At 46.5% G+C, this 21,448-nt stretch overlaps 6 protein-coding genes across 14 annotated transcripts; 4 read left to right on the top strand and 2 right to left on the bottom strand.

Annotated features, from left to right (window-relative positions):
• Positions 1–4,114: 4,114 nt before the first annotated feature.
• On the bottom strand, positions 4,115–4,865 carry Psf2 (DNA replication complex GINS protein PSF2-like protein). The gene is made up of 2 exons (XM_002132833.3): positions 4,621–4,865; positions 4,115–4,563 (listed from the first exon to the last, which is right to left on the bottom strand). The coding sequence occupies exons 1-2, from the start codon at positions 4,863–4,865 to the stop codon at positions 4,197–4,199; spliced, it is 612 nt and encodes a 203-aa protein (XP_002132869.3). The 3' UTR covers positions 4,115–4,196.
• Positions 4,866–6,436: 1,571 nt separating this feature from the next.
• Tps1 (Trehalose-6-phosphate synthase 1) lies at positions 6,437–10,925 on the top strand. Of its 5 annotated transcripts, none has more exons than XM_033380379.1 (6): positions 6,437–6,546; positions 6,916–7,085; positions 8,312–8,852; positions 8,922–9,814; positions 9,875–10,496; positions 10,575–10,925. In XM_033380379.1, exons 2-6 carry the CDS (start codon positions 6,952–6,954, stop codon positions 10,812–10,814), a joined length of 2,430 nt encoding a protein of 809 aa, XP_033236270.1. In that variant the 5' UTR covers positions 6,437–6,546; positions 6,916–6,951; the 3' UTR covers positions 10,815–10,925. The 5 variants fall into 5 exon arrangements, with proteins under 5 accessions (XP_033236270.1, XP_033236268.1, XP_001356988.1 ...); XM_033380377.1 differs by having other exon boundaries at positions 6,437–6,758; XM_001356952.4 differs by having other exon boundaries at positions 6,437–6,758; positions 6,874–7,085.
• LOC4817583 (protein YIPF6) lies at positions 10,906–12,117 on the bottom strand. Its single transcript, XM_001356951.3, has 5 exons — positions 11,963–12,117; positions 11,686–11,905; positions 11,436–11,607; positions 11,207–11,364; positions 10,906–11,143 (listed from the first exon to the last, which is right to left on the bottom strand). Exons 1-5 carry the CDS (start codon positions 11,978–11,980, stop codon positions 11,031–11,033), a joined length of 681 nt encoding a protein of 226 aa, XP_001356987.1. The 5' UTR covers positions 11,981–12,117; the 3' UTR covers positions 10,906–11,030.
• A 199-nt stretch (positions 12,118–12,316) lies between these two features.
• Positions 12,317–13,865, top strand: LOC6903167 (E3 ubiquitin-protein ligase RNF8-like). Of its 3 annotated transcripts, none has more exons than XM_002132831.3 (2): positions 12,317–12,519; positions 12,758–13,859. In XM_002132831.3, the coding sequence occupies exon 2, from the start codon at positions 12,853–12,855 to the stop codon at positions 13,756–13,758; it is 906 nt and encodes a 301-aa protein (XP_002132867.2). In that variant the 5' UTR covers positions 12,317–12,519; positions 12,758–12,852; the 3' UTR covers positions 13,759–13,859. The 3 variants fall into 3 exon arrangements, with proteins under 3 accessions (XP_002132867.2, XP_033236272.1, XP_033236273.1); XM_033380381.1 differs by lacking the exon at positions 12,317–12,519 and adding an exon at positions 12,641–12,657; XM_033380382.1 differs by lacking the exon at positions 12,317–12,519 and having other exon boundaries at positions 12,690–12,894; positions 13,021–13,865.
• Positions 13,866–14,406: 541 nt separating this feature from the next.
• LOC6903166 (E3 ubiquitin-protein ligase rnf8-B-like) lies at positions 14,407–15,117 on the top strand. Its single transcript, XM_002132830.2, has one exon. The coding sequence runs from the start codon at positions 14,407–14,409 to the stop codon at positions 15,115–15,117; it is 711 nt and encodes a 236-aa protein (XP_002132866.2).
• Positions 15,118–15,270: 153 nt separating this feature from the next.
• On the top strand, positions 15,271–21,378 carry l(2)k05819 (transmembrane protein 94-like protein l(2)k05819). 3 transcript variants are annotated; one of them, XM_015180870.2, is made up of 10 exons: positions 15,271–15,607; positions 15,668–16,301; positions 16,371–17,085; positions 17,151–17,313; positions 17,961–18,057; positions 18,126–18,927; positions 19,144–20,336; positions 20,399–20,558; positions 20,620–20,869; positions 20,934–21,378. In XM_015180870.2, the coding sequence occupies exons 1-10, from the start codon at positions 15,444–15,446 to the stop codon at positions 21,004–21,006; spliced, it is 4,251 nt and encodes a 1,416-aa protein (XP_015036356.1). In that variant the 5' UTR covers positions 15,271–15,443; the 3' UTR covers positions 21,007–21,378. The 3 variants fall into 3 exon arrangements, with proteins under 3 accessions (XP_015036356.1, XP_015036357.2, XP_001356986.3); XM_015180871.2 differs by having other exon boundaries at positions 17,151–17,268; positions 18,126–20,336; XM_001356950.4 differs by having other exon boundaries at positions 18,126–20,336.
• The last annotated feature ends 70 nt before the right edge of the window (positions 21,379–21,448 follow it).

The raw sequence follows: 21,448 nt of genomic DNA, 5'->3' as shown, positions 1-21,448 counted from the left end.
GGTTACATCATTAAATTTGTCAAAAATCGGCCTCATTTTCATAGTCGAGATTTTGATGCCGTTTGATTCTCTGGATCCTCACGATCCTGGGAGAGTTGGTCCTGCACCGATCTGGCCCTATTTACCCGAGATATAGCTTTCCGAAGAGTTGGATTTTGCATTTCATTATTATACTGGCTTTTCCGTAGGCTATATTTCTGCTATCCGTCTGCCGATCGGAGTGCGGCATGTCTTTTCGTGATCGGGAGAGTCCTGACAATCGATTGCCATCGGAAAAAAAGACATCCATTTTTCCACGATTTTTGCAAAAAATCATGATGGTTACATCATTAAATTTGCCAAAAATCGGCCTCATTTTCATAGTCGAGATTTTGATGCCGTTTGATTCTCTGGATCCTCACGATCCTGGGAGAGTTGGTCCTGCACCGATCTGGCCCTATTTACCCGAGATATAGCTTTCCGAAGAGTTGGATTTTGCATTTCATTATTATACTGGCTTTTCCGTAGGCTATATTTCTGCTATCCGTCAGCCGATCGGAGTGCGGCATGTCTTTTCGTGATCGGGAGAGTCCTGACAATCGATTGCCATCGGAAAAAGGGACATCCATTTTTCCACGATTTTTGCAAAAAATCATGATGGTTACATCATTAAATTTGCCAAAAATCGGCCTCATTTTCATAGTCGAGATTTTGATGCCGTTCGGCAGTCTGGATCCTCACGATCCTGGGAGATTTGGTCCTGCACCGATCTGGCGCTATTTACCCGAGATATAGCTTTCCGAAGAGTTGGATTTTTTTTTTTCCGTAGGCTATATTTCTGCTATCCGTCAGCCGATCGGAGTGCGGCATGTCTTTTCGTGATCGGGAGAGTCCTGACAATCGATTGCAATCGGAAAACGGGACATCCATTTTTCCACGATTTTTGCAAAAAATCATGATGGTTACATCATTAAATTTGCCAAAAATCGGCCTCATTTTCATAGTCGAGATTTTGATGCCGTTCGGCAGTCTGGATCCTCAGAGAGTTGGTCCTGCACCGATCTGGCCCTATTTGTCTAAGATACAGCATTTTGAAGATTTGCATATCATTAAAATACCATTACGTTATTTAGCTCTTCCTTTTATCTTGGCAGGTCGCAACCTCGGGTGGCTAGGAATGCTTCTTGCGTGTCGTAATCACCGATTAGCCCACCACTGTTTACCAGGGATATCACCCTTTTAGCCTTCCGGTTCATATGACGATGACGGCTGTCCACTCCAGAAGCCTGACGCCGGACACTACGCCGTACGCCGCATGGGACATGATTACTGACGAGCGAGGCTGTGTCCTTTGGCTCCAGCAGGACAGAAGCGCACCCCTTGCAAGACTCTAGCCAAACAAGCCATCGCCATCCTTCGACCTGTCCATCGAAAACAAGACTTTGACTATGCATCCAACGGATGGGCTATTCCGGCTACTAGAACCAAGAAAGATATCCTTATTGTTAGGTTTAAGGATATACGCGTCTATATATTTAGATAGTAGATACAAATGTTTTCCAATTGTTTATTTGTTTATACTAAGCTAAGTTATGATGAATAAAACCATTGAAAAATCATCCTTGCTGTATCCTGTTTCGGGGAAAATATGACGGGGAATATAGGGAACAAAAGAGCAGAAAATATTTAATATTTTTTATTGGGGAACATGTCCTTGATCCTTGAGAAGGACTTCATTAAATCAGGGACATTTTTTAGAGCACAGGAAGCCGTCGCATGTCCTGATCGGGCAACAATTCTGGGAGAAAACCAGAAATATGTATCTGGCGAAAATATCCTTGGTCCTTGGTCCCTGATAAGGACTCCATTAAATCAGGGACATTTTTTAGAGCACAGGAAGCCATGACACGGTCCATCCCACAAAAAGAGAAAAGAAAGTATATTTGTCTGTAGAAAGTATCCTTGATCTTTCGTCCTTGACAAGGAAGCTATTCTGAACACAGGAAGCCGTTGCACGTCCCGATCGGGCCACAAATATTGGAAAAAACAACAAATGTTGTCAATTGTACAATTGTTGGACAACAACAAATTTAAACTTGCGGCCGCTCAAATGTCCAAAATCGAGAATATAATAACTGGGATACCAGGCGAACAGAAATCAACAGAAGGTCGCTCATTTAAAAAAAAATCTTTTAATTTAATTTTTATTAACATGTTTTTCAAACCCCAAAAGTATGCCACAGCATTTTTTTCAATCGCTAAAGTTGCTTGCTGCTGATTTCTGTTCGCCTGGTATTCCAGTTTTGAAATTCTCGTTCATGGCCACTTGAGCGATTGCATGTTGAGAGTTATTGTTGTACAACAACAAAAATTTGTTGTACAACAATTGACAACAACAACTTTTGTTGTTTTCTCCGTTATTGGTTGCCTAATCAGGGCGTGAGACGGCTTCCTGAGATCGAAAAAATGTCCCTGATTCGATGGAGTCCTTATCAGGGACCAAGGACCAAGGATATTTTCGCCAGATACATACATATTTCTGGTTTTCTCCCAGAATTGTTGCCCGATCAGGACATGCGACGGCTTCCTGTGCTCTAAAAAATGTCCCTGATTTAATGAAGTCCTTCTCAAGGATCAAGGACATGTTCCCCAATAAAAAATATTAAATATTTTCTGCTCTTTTGTTCCCAATATTCCCCGTCATATTTTCCCCGAAACAGGATACAGCAAGGATGATTTTTCAATGGTTTTATTCATCATAACTTAGCTTAGTATAAACAAATAAACAATTGGAAAACATTTGTATCTACTATCTAAATATATAGACGCGTATATCCTTAAACCTAACAATAAGGATATCTTTCTTGGTTCTAGTAGCCGGAATAGCCCATCCGTTGGATGCATAGTCAAAGTCTTGTTTTCGATGGACAGGTCGAAGGATGGCGATGGCTTGTTTGGCTAGAGTCTTGCAAGGGGTGCGCTTCTGTCCTGCTGGAGCCAAAGGACACAGCCTCGCTCGTCAGTAATCATGTCCCATGCGGCGTACGGCGTAGTGTCCGGCGTCAGGCTTCTGGAGTGGACAGCCGTCATCGTCATATGAACCGGAAGGCTAAAAGGGTGATATCCCTGGTAAACAGTGGTGGGCTAATCGGTGATCACGACACGCAAGAAGCATTCCTAGCCACCCGAGGTTGCGACCTGCCAAGATAAAAGGAAGAGCTAAATAACGTAATGGTATTTTAATGATATGCAAATCTTCAAAAGGCTATATCTTAGACAAATAGGGCCAGATCGGTGCAGGACCAACTCTCTGAGGATCCAGACTGCCGAACGGCATCAAAATCTCGACTATGAAAATGAGGCCGATTTTTGGCAAATTTAATGATGTAACCATCATGATTTTTTGCAAAAATCGTGGAAAAATGGATGTCCCGTTTTCCGATTGCAATCGATTGTCAGGACTCTCCCGATCACGAAAAGACATGCCGCACTCCGATCGGCTGACGGATAGCAGAAATATAGCCTACGGAAAAGCCAGTATAATAATGAAATGCAAAATCCAACTCTTCGGAATGCTATATCTCGGGTAAACAGGGCCAGATCGGTGCAGGACCAAATCACCCAGGATCGTGAGGATCCAGATCGCCAGATTGCTGCAGGATCAACTATCCCAGGAGTGTGTGGATCTAGACTGTCTAACGGCATCAAAATCTTCACTATGAAATGAGGCCGATTTTTGTCAAATTTAAGGATTTTTTTGCAAAAATCGTGAAAAAAAGGATGTCCCTTTTTCCGACGGCAGTCGATTGGCAGGACTCGCCCGATTGCGAAATGACAATTCCGCTGTCGATCACTGCTGCAGCGGACGGAACGCCACATTATCAACTCAGCGACACATCAGCGGCATCATGGCTATGGTCCGCAGCAGGAAAGCCAATGGCTGCCACAGAATCATCCGCGGAGGGGGTACCGATGGCAAGCGGACTGGAAAAGCGGAGAAAACAGCGTGGGACTCAAGGAAGATGGCCATGGCAGTGTCCGGACCAGGTTGGTCCAATTACCGCTGATACAAAGTCCAGAGCTTGTAGCTAGCCACTAGCTTGTCCAGGATGGCTGCAACACTGCTGGATGGCTATTTAGCACAATCTCTTTTTTAATTGACATCTACTTATGGTTGATTAGTTTAATTTATGAATATGAGTAAACCATGACTTCTATCACTGCGAAAAGAGCGAATTGCTTCCTGGTCCCGTACTCGAACCAGCCATCGAAGCGCTCAGCATAGAAGTATCACGCTGGGAGGCTGTGGCCGTTCGCTGGTAGCGCGCTATGTGATCGAGGGAGTAGGGCAGAATGGGACGCACGCTGTGTATTTCCAGGAGCGTCAGGTTATCCAGCTTGGCGTATGTGCCTTCGCCCTTGATGAAGGCATCGATGGAGGTGCGCAGCTTCGACTCGCGAATGTCAAATATATCCTTGATGACAGTGCGTAGCTCCTCACAGCGAGGCACATCATCCGGTGCGGTGCTCATGACCAATTGGGCCACAACCATGTAATGCTCGGACGGCATTTTGGTAAAGAATCTGTGTGGGGCCAAACTATAGAAAGAGCTTTCTGTACCGATATGATATGTAACTTACTTGGAGCGTTTCTCTTCTTCTTTGATCTCCTCGAGTATGTCCATGTCCATCCATTCGGGCGGCACTATGCGGCACTTTTGTTGTTTTCTTAAATGCGTTGCCATCCACAGGGGTACGAACACAGGGAAGCCGGCTCGGAACGGGCCCACCGAGCCATAGATAAGGTGCAGCGGCTCGTTGGAGAAGTTGGGAATTATGCTTATCATGCACTTTTCCCCAATAAACTCAATAATGGCCGGATCCATGGATGGTTGGCTCTTTTGTTGTGGATATAAACAATTCAATTTGATTGGTATGGGCACACTTTTGAAAATACGTTCACACTTAGAGAATGGAATTTCTGTCTATCGAAAAGATCGATATGAAAAGTGCTAGGAGAGCAGGTTTTCAGCCCTGGTAAATATTCGGCCGTTACAAGTTCCAAACAAGCGTTATACGCGCAGCGCACCTTTGCTTACATCACGAATATCAGGGCCCGACGTAGCTTTTGTCGCCTCAAACTATTGACGCATGTGGCATTTATGGCTACAACTATCAAAATGTGCAAGCGTAATGCATCGACCCTTGGCCAGAGGTTATCAGTTATGGACCGCCCGAAGCGCAGCTGCATCGAGCACACCTTACCTTACAAATCTGACTAATTTGTGCTCTTGATTTGAAGTGCAAATTTGTTATTGCAGATTCCGATTCTGATTCCAGCAACTATTGCCAGCCGCCAGCCACCAGCCACCAATCACGTAAAACGCAAGCGGAGCGTCGTGATAAGCGCATGAATACCAAACATGATCAAGTGATCAAGTTCAGCAGAGTTTTCCACTTAGTATAATCCAGCCAAAACAAATCCCCTTTGCATCACTCCGCCTGCAACCTACAATTAACCAACTCAGAATAAGAATCTTGTAAAGTGCATTAGATAAACAGAATGCAGACGCAGAGAGCGGACAATATCTTATCAGTGGGATAGCAAATAACAATCGTCTCAACCAGGTGGGGAGGAAATGACGGTCAATACAAGGTTAGTTCTGTGGGATCGCCGAAATGATTTAAGATCCAGGTATCGCACGGCACTGTACTCTGTTTCTGCCTTCGCAGACTGCAGACTGAAGACCGCAGACTGCAGACTGCGGGGAACTACAAACATAAACGAAACCCGAAAATAGAAATAAATATAAATATTCTATGTACTTTTCGGATGTTCTTTAGAGAGCATCCAAACTAAAGCTTGTTTACGCTTCGATTTGTTGACTTATCGCTAGGAAAGGCAATATTGCCACCGCCATCGATCTCTGGGCAGATAGGGATGGGAAGGCGGCGGGCGGCTGCTGTTGCCGTGAAACATTCTCCACTTGATAATACCAGGCGCGGCCAGTTAATTCTAGAAAAACTAGCACGGATTTGCCTGCCGGCAAACTGCGGCTCCGAAACCCCAATATAACATATTAAAACCTCGATCGTAGACCCTTGAGGGATCCTGTCACAACCCAGGATGCAAGTGGGTCAAAAGAGAGACTTTGGATTGGTTCTTACTTGATTCTTTTCTCTGGCCATAGCCAGGCGAGCCAGCGAGTGGAATTAGCAGACTCTGGCACGTTTCACACACTCGTAATCAGTTGGCTATACTAATAGACTAGAACGCTGGACTATTTTCTGATAAGCCATAAGATGAGATGAGAGGAGAGGGCTGTGGGCTCTAGGTTCTGGTCTCTGAGTGGACGTGGACTGTGGAACCCAAGTGGGAGGTGGAGAGGTGGGGTGGGCTCGATGCGCATCAATTTTTAGCAGAAAAGTGCGACTTGAGCGAGTAGTTGGCTTAGTACTTGTCTATTTTTGGCAGGGTACGGAGCTGCTTCTGGCTCCCGCGAGAAAACTATATCTCAACGCTGCTAGGAAAACTGGAAACAGTTTTTCCAAAGTCTCCAACACAGAGTAGGTTCATCCGTAAGCGAATTGCACTGGACAGATAAGGCGAAAGCCCTCGGCAGTTGCTCTTCAATTTCAATCAGCATTCGAAAACGTTTTCGGCTCCTGGTCGTGCGCTCTTGTCTCGACCGTCTATATAAGTATAGGCGATAGAAGAGGCTCACTGATAGATCGTCAACGTCCCAGGTCCAGTCAGTGCAGTTCATAAGGTCCAACAGGCAGGTGTTTATTCTCCACATTCCCATACCATCCCCGGCTGTTATAAAAAGCGATCTCACAACCAATTTAGTCACAAATTATGTGCTAATTTTGGCCCTTTGCATCCTCGAGCAGTTTCTATCAACGTTCCACCAACACATTCTAAATCGATCGTAGAGCATCTCGAGCTGATTCTCAGCGGAACGGAACAAAATGCCCGACACGGAGATCATTGTGACCAACGCCGGCGAGCCCTCAACCAAGGCCAGCTTGATCGTTGTCTCGAATCGCCTCCCCTTTGTGCTGGTTCGTAATGCCAAAACTCAGGAGCTGGAACGTAGGGCCAGGTGAGTGATATCTGATATATCCTTGTAAATCAACGACTATTCAAGTGACTATAAGATGAGAGTATCTGAGTTAAAATTGTGTTAAATATTGTTAATTTCCTTTACGTAATCGGACAGAGGCTGAATATTCATTGTATGAGAATATCGACTCAACTGTTCAAAAAGTTTAGAAATTATTAACTAGCCCTAAAGGTAGACTTGCTCTGATCCAATCCAATCCAAGTCGATTTCACAATTTGAACGCTGCAATAAGGACAAGCAAATATTTAGTTCGGATTGCACCCATACAAAGAAAACCGATTAATTATATTCAATAGAAAATAATACGAATAATTCAAAAGTTCCATAGTTTTTCTTGTCAATATTGAAGAGGTCGACTTTCAAAGTTTTGTCAAGGCAAACTTTCATGTTCGTCGCACTCCCAAAAGAATCCAAGTAACCCAATTCAGATCGCAGGCCTATAATTTGCATTGAAGATAAGTAACCTGGCCGCCACCCAATCCCAATCCCCGATAGGGAAATCAACCTAACTACGTATGCTTCAGTTCATCTACGAGTAGCAGTTGAGGTTGTTTCGACACGCATGCCTTATAGGTTGTCAACCTTATCAGCGGAGAATACGAACACACACAGGGATGGATGGAAGCGAAGGGAACTGAACTGAACTACAGCCAGACGGGACCAGAGCCCAGACCCATGGAAGCATATGAAATTAGAAAACAAATTCAATACGAATGGCGGGCGACGACGACTCGCCTTATCAGCGAGGTCTATTACGCGTTTTTGACCCTTCTAGAGTCTGTGAAAGGGGTCAATACTAGTCAGTCGGAGGGGCATTATATCAAGGCATATGTTCGGAACGGAAGGCGAGAATTGAACCTGACACTGAAAAAAGTTCGTCACGTGTATGGAATGGGGGCTGGAGAAGGCGAAGCAACAGCTCCCCGACCTATGCCAGGAACGAAGTTACAGCCGTAGTCGGTCTTGAGGTCTAAGCATTCGATTGTCTCGAGGGCAGTCCGGATCCAGAGACCCGTAGCTTGTTTACAATTGCCGTTTGAGGCGCTGATTTTATGAGCTGGCTCCTTATCAGCGATCTGGTGTCGTGCACTCTGCATAAAATGGGCGGGATATTTACAATCACATCGACGTAGGCGCGAGTCTGTATGCGAGTATGTGGCACACCTTATAACGTTCGCTTCTGTTCTGCTCTGTGCTTATTTCAGTGCCGGTGGCCTCGTCACTGCCGTCTGTCCCGTGGTTATCAAAGGCAAGGGTCTCTGGGTGGGCTGGTCCGGCATCCATCTTGAGGACCCCAACGAGGCTATACCCGAGTCGAATCCGAACGATCAGACCCCCACCGCCGGCCTCAAGTCTGACCAAGTCGTCTCGGTGAACATCGACGCGAAGATTTTCGACAGCTACTACAATGGATGCTGCAACAAGATGTTCTGGCCGCTGTTCCACTCGATGCCCGGGCGGGCGAACTTCGGAGGGGTGCACTGGGCTGACTATGTGACGGTGAACAAGCACTTTGCAGTGCGCACCATCGAGGCCCTGGAGAAGTGCCTGGCCAATAATCGGGGCAGCGAGAAGAGTCCGCCGATTGTGTGGATCCACGACTACCACCTGATGCTAGCCGCCAACTGGGTGCGCGAGCATGCCGAGGAGAAGAACCTGCCTTGTCGTCTGGCCTTCTTCCTGCACATCCCGTTCCCACCATGGGACATCTTCCGCCTACTGCCCTGGTCCGATGAAATCCTACAGGTGCGCCTCCCTATCTTCCGCCCCATTCTTATCCATAAATCCGTCCTTTATCGTTTCTTCGTTTTTTAGGGTATGCTCGGCTGCGATTTGGTCGGGTTCCACATACAGGACTACTGTCTAAACTTTGTGGACTGCTGTCAGCGGAGTCTGGGTTGTCGCGTCGACCGGAATAACCTGCTGGTGGAGCACGGCGGGCGCACAGTACGCATCCGACCACTGCCCATTGGAATTCCGTACGAGCGGTTCGTGAACTTGGCGCAGAACGCACCCAAGGTGCTGAAGACCTCGAAGCAACAGATCATCCTGGGTGTGGATCGACTGGATTACACCAAAGGCCTGGTGCATCGTTTGATGGCTTTTGAGGCGCTGCTCCTGAAGTATCCGCAACACAAGGAGAAGGTGAGCCTGCTCCAGATCTCGGTTCCCTCGCGCACAGACGTCAAGGAGTATCGCGAGCTGAAGGAGGAGGTCGATCAGCTGGTCGGCCGCATCAACGGTCGCTTCACCACTGCCAACTGGGCACCCATCCGCTACATCTACGACTATGTGAGCCAGGACGAGCTAGCCGCCCTCTATCGGGATGCGGCCGTGTGCCTGGTGACACCTCTACGTGATGGCATGAATCTGGTGGCCAAAGAGTTCGTTGCCTGCCAGATCAATGATATTCCAGGAGTCCTCGTAATTTCGCCCTTCGCCGGTGCAGGGGAGATGATGCACGAGGCACTGCTCTGCAATCCGTACGAGGTAAACGAGGCCGCCGAGGTCATCCATCGTGCCCTCACCATGCCAGACGACGAGCGCGCCCTGCGCATGGCACGTCTGAGACGTCGCGAGGCGGAGTGTGATGTCAGCCACTGGATGCGTTGCTTCCTCAAGGCCGTAGGCGCTTTGGAGATGGATGATGTGGGAACCACCACCATGCAGCCTGTCTCTGTGGATGACTTCGACGACTACTTATTGAAGTGAGTCGAATGTGACAGGGTTAAAGAATCCTCTCTCAAACTAATCCGTTAATCAATTAGATACATCGGGTACAATCACAAGCTAGCACTGCTGCTGGACTACGACGGCACCTTGGCACCGATTGCTCCGCATCCGGATCTAGCCACGCTTTCGCCAGAGATCAAGAATGTCCTTTACAAGCTGTCCAACCACTCCGACGTCTATGTGGCCGTCATCTCAGGCCGCAATGTGGACAATGTAAAGAAAATGGTCGGCATCGAAGGCATCACATATGCCGGCAACCATGGTCTCGAAATTCTCCATCCAGACGGCAGCAAGTTTGTCCATCCCATGCCCATGGAGTATGAGAAGAAGGTCAGTGATCTTCTGAAGGCTCTCCAGGATTCGGTGTGCAAGGACGGCGCCTGGGTGGAGAACAAGGGGGCACTGCTCACATTCCACTACCGGGAGACGCCCAATCATTTGCGCGGGGACATGGTGGATAAGGCGCGCTCTCTCATGGAGAAGTACGGCTTTCGGGCAACGGAGGCGCATTGTGCCCTGGAGGCTCGTCCTCCAGTTCAGTGGAACAAGGGTCGCGCCTCCATTTACATTCTGCGCACATCCTTCGGTGTGGACTGGAACGAGCGTATTAAGATTATCTATGTGGGTGATGATCTTACCGATGAGGATGCCATGGTGGTACGTACAGAGAGCCAGCACAGCCCCACTCTGGGAAATCAACTTAAAAAATAATCCAATCCTTTAATCCTATAATAGGCACTCAAAGGAATGGCGAGAACTTTCCGAATAACCTCGTCGGACATAGTCAAGACCGCAGCCGATCATCGCCTGCCCTCGACGGATTCCGTGTACACGCTCCTCAAATGGGTGGAGCGACACTTTATGGGTCGGAAGGCGCGGGCCAATTCGTTAACCTACAGGCCGACCAAGGGCGATGGCGTGCAGATGCAGATGTCGCTGGAGGTGGCTTCGACGGCGAACAATCTGGACGTGTAGTCTCATATATACTCGTGCATACTCGGATATACATATGTGTGCCCTCATAGCTCTGATAACTTGTAAGATTTTAAGAATAAACAAACAAAAATTGTAGCTTAAACAAATTTACAATTGATTAGGGTTTTCATTTTCTTTGTTTTTGTTACTCTATGGAACGTTCACTGTTTTTCTCTCCGGTTGATTTAAACACTAAGCGATGCATTAGAAATTGACCTAATTATGGGACAAGACTAGCCACGATATGATAAAGAAGAACAAGAATATTGGATAGACTGCGAGCGGTTTGCGATGCGGAGGCTGACTCTGGCCCAGGAATATAAACGAAGCTGCAATGGAAGTCAACGGCAGATTAGTCAGACAGTCCATAGAGTAGCTAGAGTTCAACTCACCGTACGTTGCCCAGGCAAAGCCCATGGTGGTGGTGACAAAGCGCAAAAAAAAGAGCAGCCGTGTCTGTGTGGAAAGCAGGATGATGCGGCAAACAATCAGGGAAATGGCCACGGGCGTCAGACAATAGCCCAAGACGCAAACGGACTGGAAGAATGAGCTGCATGTGCAAAAATATGTCAAATAATCATGTAAACATGTCTATGGAATTGTTGAGTAAATAATACACACATATTGCCACCTAGAAGCTTGGAGTTGAGTGTAACAATGGCAGCTCCTATCCACACAATGACAAAGACCTGTGCAAATTCGGGGCCATTATCGGACATGCTGTCGGCGGAAGAGGAGCCCTGCAGTATGGTGGCCATAAAGGTGCACAGCACCAACGGACCCCACAAATCCCCTGAAACGGCAACGAAAGGTTATGAGTAAACTGCTTACGACTACACTTCCTGGTAACGAGCACACTGCGATGACGTACAATCACGCAACAGACTTGACTTCTCCTTCGGGTAGAGAACATGGTAGAATTTTACGCCCACGGCTCGTATATCCCTGAGCACTGTCTCCTTGATGGGCTCATCCAATGTGTTGTAGTCCGGCACTCCATTCTGCGATGTTGTCGTTGTGGTTCGTTTGCCTGGTATGGACATGTCTCCCTCCAAAGAGGGCGACGGCGACGTGTTTACATCTTCGAACATCTGTGAAATCATCACAAATAAGTTAGGGTCCAATTTTGTGACACTGTCCGTACTCACATCCAACTTGGCATCCATTCCAATCGTATTATTTTTGATAAATTAAATTACGTTAATATTAATATATTGTAAACAGTGTGACCGCGGCTTTATCGCCAAAATATACCGTCCGACACTCATAAATATACCGTTTCATTTTAAAAATATACCGCAAACATACTGACGAATTCAAGTTATATTTTACATATTCCTCTATTTTGATATTCCGTGGAATATTACCAGCTAGATATCACATTTAGCCATGGCCACGTAATTTTGTCAAATTGATGAATTAATTTTTTACCTAACTGACTTATTTAAAATACTTACTTTTATAGGAAATAAGTCAAACAAAAAAAACGAAACAGGATAGTCGTTCATATTGCTAAATTTTTATATTCCGTTTAATATTGCTGGCTAACTAGTACCGTCAGCGCTGCCCATATAGTTTTATACAATTAATTAATCAATTTTCTACTTGACTGGCTTATTTTCAACACTTGCATTTATTGCATTTTGCGTAAAAAAAGGTTTTCGTTGACAGGAATGATAAATGCGCCGGTGGTTCATTATATTAGGTATTGAGTTATCGATATACATTTTTTTTATAATATATTTAACAGTTTCCAACTGAATATTTATTATTATAAATATTATAAGAATAAACCTCTTTGACTACTTATAAGAATAAGCCTCTTTGACTACTTGGCTTAAAGGTGGCGTGGATTAACAATTTAAACAAAAAAATCGAGCACCAGTGTTACCCCAATTTGCACAAATTTAAACGCAATCCTCTAATTTTTTTCTAATTTTTAGAATTGGGACTACACTTTTCGCAAAAGAACTCTGGGGACTACCACGAACAGGAGAAATTTAGTTTTCGAAGCATTGCAATCGACTAGTCCAAAGAAATGACTGAATATACTATTATTCCATTGGAAGATTCGTTCCTGGTGGAAGAATCCGAATGGTTGTTGCAGTGGACTAAGCTAAACTCTGAAAACTGCGACGATGGAGCAAATAAGAGCGACGCGGAAATGACTGAATATACTATTATTCCATTGGAAGATTCGTTCCTGGTGGAAGAATCCGAATGGTTGTTGCAGTGGACTAAGCTAAACTCTGAAAACTGCGACGATGGAGCAAATAAGAGCGACGCGAAGCACTCGAATTTGATGTTTCATTTAAAAGAAGTGAAGATCTACAGGGAACAAATAGACGAGCTGAACTCAGAACATGCCTTCTTGAACAAAGAAATGGAACTTGTTAGAGATTTGGAAAAACAAAAATGTGACCTGCAGCTTTATAACGCGCAGAAGGAGAATCTAACTATTGAACGTGATGGTCTGCTACTGCAGTTGGAAGAGGCGAAGGAAAAGTATGCAAGTATTCTACAAAAACTGGATGGGCAAAGCAAATCGATGGTGGAGATGAATAAAAATTTTCATCTGGAAATAGAGGAGTTTGAGCAACGGCAAATTGATATGCTCCATGCCATACAGCTCCAAGACGAAAAACACTTACTCCAAGTGGATATGCTTGAACGAAATCTTCAAAACAAATATTCGGAGGTCAACGTTGAACGAAATCTTCAAAACAAATATTCGGAGGTCAACGTTTGCGGCATTTGTGTCACCCCCTGGGACTCGGGTGGCGTGCATCGATTGGTTTCGTTGCCCTGCGGACATCTCTTTGGTGACAAGTGCATCCGGGAACACCTACGTCGAGTGTTACAATGCCCAATTTGTAAGGTGATGGCATCGGAAGAGCATCTTCGTTATATCTATGGTATTAACATCTTGCCTTATGAAAATTAAAATTAGCATTGGAAACTTTCATCTTAAATTGTCACTAAAAAATTTGACACTAAGTCTTGCAACAGTTGAAATGTTGAGTTTAATATTTAATGAACACCTTATAAATTCATAATAAACGTATGCTGTAAAATGTAAAAGATTTCAAGTCAGAAATTAAAACTGGTGAATGATTTCTATTCAGTATTCCTTTCCTTTTCCAGCCTTTTTGGTGATAGTTTTTCTTCTATAAATGCGGAAATATTTATCATAATTAATAATACAGAAAAAAAAACGAAATTTGTATACCCTTTCCGTCCTGTCAGCCAACGTTTGGCTGCTTCAATATTCATAAGTCAAGAATCTAGTCTTCTTGCTTCTTAATATACGATTCCAGAGTCTAAAATTATAGTCTTTATTAGGTATAGGATGCGTCATTAAATGCATTACCAACATCATAATAGTAATACCCTACGCAAGGGAATAAAGGAGTATACCGAATTTATCCAAAGCAAAAGTAAAATCCAGAAACAGTGTCACCCCACCATTTTTATAATGTACTTTTGGGCAGTGCGGCTAGACTTTTCGCAAAAAGCATTCAGGGGACTACCACGAACAGGAGCTACATACATCTTTAGTTTTCAAGGCAGTGCAAACAACTAGTTCAGAGAAATGGCTGAAGAGATTATTATGCCAATGCATGATCAATTGGAAGATTCGTTCCTGGCGAACCCTGAAAAGTACAACGGTGATGAAAATAAATGCGACGGGAAGCACTCGAATGTTTTGATGCACTTAAAAGCTGTGAAGAAGGAGTGCGGTATCTTAAAGAAAAAAGTGACTAGAATGGCTAGAGTAAATAATGACTTGAGGAACAAAATCCCGGAAAATCTTCGTGAAGATTTCGAGAAGCAGACATACAAGGTTCAGTTTGTTCAGCTGCAGAAGGATCAACTTGCTACTGAACGCGATGGTCTGCTATTACAACTGGAGCACGAGATGGACAAGTATGCAAGTGTTCTACGAAAACTGGATGAGCAAAACAAAACAATGGAGGAGATAAAAAACGAGTTTCTGCGCGAAGTTTCTGAACGTAAAAAGCTGCGCGCAGAAGCTCTCAGTGCTCTAAAGGAGCAGGAAAAAAACCACTCTCTGGAAATGGATAAGCTAAACCAAACAATACTGGAGTATACTTGCTCCATTTGTCTCAGCCCCTGGGACACGTTTGGCGAACACCGATTGGCTTCTTTGGCCTGTGGACATCTTTTTGGCGACGACTGCATCAAGATCTGCTTAAGCCGTGCGGGAGAATGTCCAACTTGTAGAAGGTCGGCCCATACTGGTGATCTACGCTATATATGTGATCGTTACCATTCGCTATAATATATCGAAATGTACATAGAACATTAAATATTGTGCATGTAAACGCATAATAAATGTATAAACTAAAGTTTGCTTTTTAAATTGTATTTTGTCGCTAATTTCCTTAATGCGGGGAATTTTTTGTTTTCGAGAGATATGGCAGCACTGTTTTGGGAATATTTTCCGAGCTCGGCTAGGTCACACTGTGGCGAACAGCTGATCGGCAAAAAACAAAAACTCCAAATCGGAAACAAATGGAAAAACTGTAAAAACGATGGTATAGGCGGCAGCGATTACTTAAAGTGCATCCGAATGCGAAAAAACACTAGCAGTAGGTTACGGAAAAAATGCAACGGAAGCAGCCGATCGACCCGGCATGCAGCACCGCCTTCGAGTCGGCGGAACACCCGCACCCGCACCATGGTCTCAGCACAAAGATAGCGCTTCGGCGACTGTACGAGGAGATTGAAAAGGTGCTATTAGAGCATGAGCAGCAATACGGCGCGGAAAGGTGAGGCAGTTATTAAGCCTGCAAATGACACCCAGTAAGATAACTCCTATTATTCTACAGCTCCTATCGGAAGTTGCGTGCTGCATTCGTGAAGCGTTATGACAGTCCTCTGGGCTGGCTGTCGATTGGGACCAGTTTGCTGACAAGCGGAGCGCTGCTTATCACTGGTATGTTGTGGCCCGCGATCTGTTTGCTGGCTATCTTATCGCTGGACTTCTTCGTGGTCATCAGAGAGAATAATTTGCGGCGCACGGAGATATTCCGAAAGACGCGCTACGCTCTGGCGGAGCTGCAATTGGCGGAACAGCATTTCAGCGACGACTGGCAGCCAACCAACTATCCTCACCTGAGTAATCCCATGTCGCCCTGCGTATCCTTGCAATGGACCTATCGTGATGGCATACTTGTCAACCTCCCTTGGGCTCTATTGGTGCGCGGTGACTGCATTGTGTTGCGACCTGGGCACATATCACCCGGCCCTTGTCATGTGCTAGAAACAAACAAGTTCTTTGATGCCAATGAAATCTACGGTGCGGCGCCCATGGGAGATCCTCCTGTTAAGCCAATGGCGCGTCCCCCCTTGCCCAATCTCGTTTGCTGCTTAGAGAGAACTCCGTACCTGGAAAATTTAAGCATTTGCCTAAAGACCTCCCTAAAGCGACCGCCAACAATCTACAATCAGCAGCGCTATCTGGTATGAAAAGCTCAACAAAATACGTTTAAAATGCTGTGTCCCTAAAAATGTGAATATTTGTGATTTTAGCTGGTGACCAAGTACATTCAACAGTGGGGCTTCATCAGTGCCCTGATCATCACTCTCATATCGGGCTTGCTGCGCCTGCATGGCTATGGGCTGCCCACCGACGAGAAGCACAATTGGCGCTTTGTGCTCGTCGAGTCGCCTGCTGCTGCCATAATTCCCCTGCTGCCTCTAATCTTCCCGCTAATGTGGATATCGATGAATCTTTGGGGCATTGCCCGGCTACAGTGTTTCCTAAAGACCCCGCAAGCTGCCATTGAAAAGAGTCCAACAAAGTCGTTTGAAGAGGACCTTGACACTCCCTCCTATGACTATGAAAACATATCGATGCTGCGCTCAAATGTGCTCCGCATCTGGATGCAACTGTGGAAAGGGGACAGCGAGCTGCTGCCCCGTTCGGCTAATTTGGTACAAGTACTGGGATCCATTTCGGCCCTCTGCTGTGTGGACAAAAAGGGTATACTATCGTGGCCCAATCCCACTGCCGAGAAGGTCTTCTTCCTGCACAATACCGACGAAGACACCAAAGATGACGGGGCGCGCAGCCAGGCTTCCACTCAAAGCGAAAGCGATGACATACCCATTGTAGATGAGGATCACAAGGAGCGGGGCATTGTGGCCGAGGTGTTGGACCTCACGCATGACCAGCACTGTCCCTTTCGACTGGAGTTCGACGATCATGAGTGGAAGGCGCACATCAAATCCCTGAAACCGTTGGGTGAGTCAGTCCTTGGAGGAACTCTCCAATATATTCCCCATTTTGACAATGAATACTGATTGCAGGTCTGGCCATACTGCTAAACACCTGCTCGCCGCTGACCCATGAGCACTATGCCCAGTTCTGCGGACATGTCACCGCTGTGGCGATGCTCGACAAAGATTTGGTGCCCGTGACAAACCGGTATGCGTATGCACTCATTGAATCCAGTAAAAGCTTTTTGCATGGGTACGTAGTTCCTTGCCATACTCATCGCTAGTTTTTGCCTAATCAAACAAGTCACAAAATACAATCGATTATTTTACCATATAATCGTCTATAGTCTAATGATTTTCTCCAAAACGGTATGCCACATACCACAAACGCCAGCCCGATTAGCCCAAAAATTAGTCTATGTTTTGGGTTCTTCGTTTTTTGATTTTTGACTCCAATTGGACGTATTTCCCTCCAAAATACAGTACAAGATACAAGCGATTGGTAAAGTTTTAAAAAATTACTCGTATTTTTGATTTTCAGTAACTCCAGCAGATGCTTACTAAAATATTAGCCGATTATCATTTACCCGCATTGCGCACTCGAACCTTGCACCTTGAAATAATAATACATCGAACCTTGAACTGATTCTGATTCTATTTTCATTTTCATTTATTTGTACTTGTAAATCGAGCCCGTCCACGCCCCATCTCTCCTTAGCCCCCTTCCCATTTGGCATGCTATTTTAAGTAACAAACATTCTATTATTGTCGAGAACGCTTAAATATAGTCGCCCGTCTACCTACCCATCCATGCCTTTCCGATACGCTTGCTTGCATGCTCACGCGGCGACCTTGCATCTTGTACCAGTTCTAATCGGTTCTCTTCCCATTCGTTGTCAGACGCTGCCTGTGCGAGCTGGCCAAGCAGATTGGTTTCACCGATCATGCCACCGATCGCTTTGCACTGGAGGGACAGCTGGCCAGCTATCGGCATTTGGTAAGCAGCCGAATTCAAAAGCAACCCAATTACGACTATCAACTAAAGGAATTTCTCATGTTCCACAGCAACCAGATGTGGTGCGTCGGGATATACGCTTTGCGCGACAGCTGCAGCTTTCGTCCAAGGTGAAAGTTCCATTTCCGCATTCCCTGTCCGTGGTGATGCGTGAGAATCCGGGGGGCTATCTGTCCCTCTTTACGCAGGGCACGGCGGATATTATTCTGGACTGTTGTGACGATTTCTGGGATGGCCAAGACTTGCACCCGTTGTCGCCGCAAGATCGCAAGCGAGCCCTGGACTTTTACCAGCGCAGCGCGCTGACCTCCTACTGCACAGCCTTCGCCTATCGACCGTTACGGCATGGAATCCACGGAGCCTTGAGCGGCCCGCAGCAAAGCGGCGGCCAGTGTTTGTACCTTGAGCTGCCACCGGAGTCAAAATTGCGCATGCAACACGTAGACAAGTTGCACTGCGACTTCCAGGGCGGGCATCATGTGAAGCTAAGCCACAGCATCAGCACGGACTCGCTGCTGTTCTCGGAGAACAAAGACGAGGATTGCAACGATGTGGAGGGCTGCTTCGAAATGCAGTGCCACCAGGTGTTCATCGGCATGGTGACCATGCAGTACCAGGCCCAGAACGACATAGTGCGGCTGGTAGAGCGCCTGGAGCGGGCATGCATCCGCTTCGTCCACTTCAGCAAGGAGAACGAGCTCCGCTCTCGCGTCTTCTCCGAAAAGATGGGCCTCGAATCCGGCTGGAATTGCCATATTTCGCTGCTCAGCGAACCGGAGCCGGAGAGTGAGAAAGAGAAGACTACTGCTACTGCAGCAGTCACCTCCCGAGGCATTTCGCCCAAAAACGCTGGTAAAAATCAAGCCACCTCAGAACCTGCCACCACTGATACCACAGCTGATTGCGTGGGCGATGCCCATGCCCATAACACTCATCCTCAAAGTGCCAAAGTCATGTACATATCGCCTCCCGCACCCGCACCCGCACCTGCTCCCACACCTGCATCCGAATCCGCACCCGCAGTTGAGGCAATAGCCTCGTCCATTGCTAAACCCACTGATATTGTAGGTGACCATGTGGATGCCGCTGCTGGTCCGGATATCAGCTATCTGCTCGGGCCGCCCAACAACTTGGAGTCCTCGAAAACGCTCAGCTCCTCAGCACCCGGGGCCATTTCCAATCCGGATGAGTGCCACCCATTGAATGCGGCTCTGAGGTCTGAAGACGCTAATGGAGGGGATGGAGTTGATGCCGGAAGTGGGGAGAACTCGGAGAGCTTGCAGCACATGGAGCCGGCAGGCGACGGGGAGCTGGAGACGGAGACAGATCCCAATAGGCTCAAGCAGCGACACTCGCTGGACTCTGCCATGGACGAGAACTGCCGCTCCTTGAGCACCCTCACCGAGAGTACCGATCAGAGCGCACCCATCAACTTTGACATGTCGAATCGAGCCAAGCTGCCGCGCGGCATTGAGAACATCCGGCCCCATCTGGAGCAGGTGGACAATGTGCCGCTGCAGGTGTCGCTCTTTACGGACTGCTCTGCGGAGGCGACGCGCCAAATGCTCGACATCATGCAGTCCTACGGCGAAATTGTGGTCTGCTTGGGCAGCTCGGCTAGTAACGCAAATGCCGATATCTTCCTGCAAGCGGACTGCAGCATTGCTGTGGAGCCTCTATATCCGCAGGTCTGTCAAGACGTCGACGCCTACACGGAGGCTAATATCCAGCACAACAAGTGGCTCTGGCAGCGCCAGGCAGACAAGGGCAAGGCGTCGGCGTCCGACGATGAGCAGCTGCTGGAGTGCGGTCTTCACGGCGCCGGGGCACGTGCCATGCAGTCACCGGCTCACACCGTCTCCCCTCTGTATCTAAGCCGACTGCTCAACTCCCTTCCCTGCTCCATAGCCATTTGTCGCGACGACCCACTTTCGTTGGTGGCCATAATTGAGCTATCACGCCGCTTCTCACTGGGCCTGTGGAACTGCATACAGTACTGGGCCTGCTGTGCGGGCACCATATCCATTATGAATGTGCTGTGCGCGTGCCTCTCGCTGCCGCCGATTCTCACGCCCCTGCTGGCCATCTATCTAATGTCTGTGCCCGTGCCGTTGATTGCCATCTCGCTGGCCCATATCGATGTGGATCCCAAGATTATGAATCGGGCGACCAGCAAGAAGCAGACCGACTATGATTCTCGTGCTTTTGCATTTGTAATGTGGTGCTATGGCTGCAAATTCCTCGTTCCCATTATATCTCTGGTAAGTGGAGTTGTTTTTAAATTGATTTTCTCGGGATAGTGAATTTGTTTCTCTTCGTACAGCTCGTTACCTACTGGATGTGCATATCACAGTCTAGCGTCAGTCCCCTATTCAGTGCAGAAGAGCAGATTCAGGTTGGGAGCGAGTTCGATGATGAGAATTTCTATCAATTTCTCCACTTGGCGCGCAGCTGTGCCTTGCTGGCCATACTCCTACACTTTGGTAACCCAATTATTTTTGACTCTGTTAACTGTTTGCTTAAGGCTTTCTAATCAACTTTCAGCCTGCATATCCATTACATTTGTGCATCGGGATCATGCGATCTGGCAGCGAAATCCGTTTACCAATCGCATTTGGGCCATCACCTGTCTGGGGCTGGTCATGTTCCATTTTGGCATCCTAGCTATACAACTGGCACTAGATGACTTCCTACAGAAACAACTGCCAAACCTCTGGATGACCATTCTGATACTTTATGGGAGTAGCCTGCTCAGCTGGATTGTCAGCGAGCTGGCCAAGTTCCAGGAGAACAAGTGGGTACAACAAATAATTGATTTAATTGATATTTAATAAAAATATTTATTCTCCAATTTCCAGGGTCAATGCGCGCTATCAGCGCCGTGCGCGACTCGATTTCGGCACAAAATTGGGTATGAATTCGCCCTTCTAGGCAGTGGCGCCGGCGTTACGTATGTACCTAGGGCCAAGGCTGTATATACATAACCACCACGTTGGACACGCTTTTCTTGATTACTTAATGCTACAAACTAACCTTTAGGATACTTCATTTCGTGTCTGTTGTGCAGAAGCAGCATTTGTTTGATTCGTTTTTAGCTGCGGCCTCGTACTTTTACCCATTTTTACCGAATAGCCTTCCACACGATTGTGTTTATTTTAGTTCTGTGACACCCCCCATCGAAACGCATTTTATGTTCTTGTTTCTAAAACGGTTTGTTTCGTGTTCCTCTCTGTACTAACATTTAAAAAGACTTGCAATTACTGTATGAAATATATATGTATATGTATGTATATCTCTTAAAAAATGAAAACCCAATCTTTAAACAAGTAAAAGTAATGAGAATTTGAAACGTCTGTCGGGAAAGTGGCAAGCA

This window comes from Drosophila pseudoobscura, chromosome 4 (genome assembly GCF_009870125.1).
Source record: "Drosophila pseudoobscura strain MV-25-SWS-2005 chromosome 4, UCI_Dpse_MV25, whole genome shotgun sequence".
NCBI classification, from domain to species: Eukaryota; Metazoa; Arthropoda; class Insecta; order Diptera; family Drosophilidae; genus Drosophila; species Drosophila pseudoobscura.
This window is presented reverse-complemented; position numbering and strand designations above follow the sequence as displayed.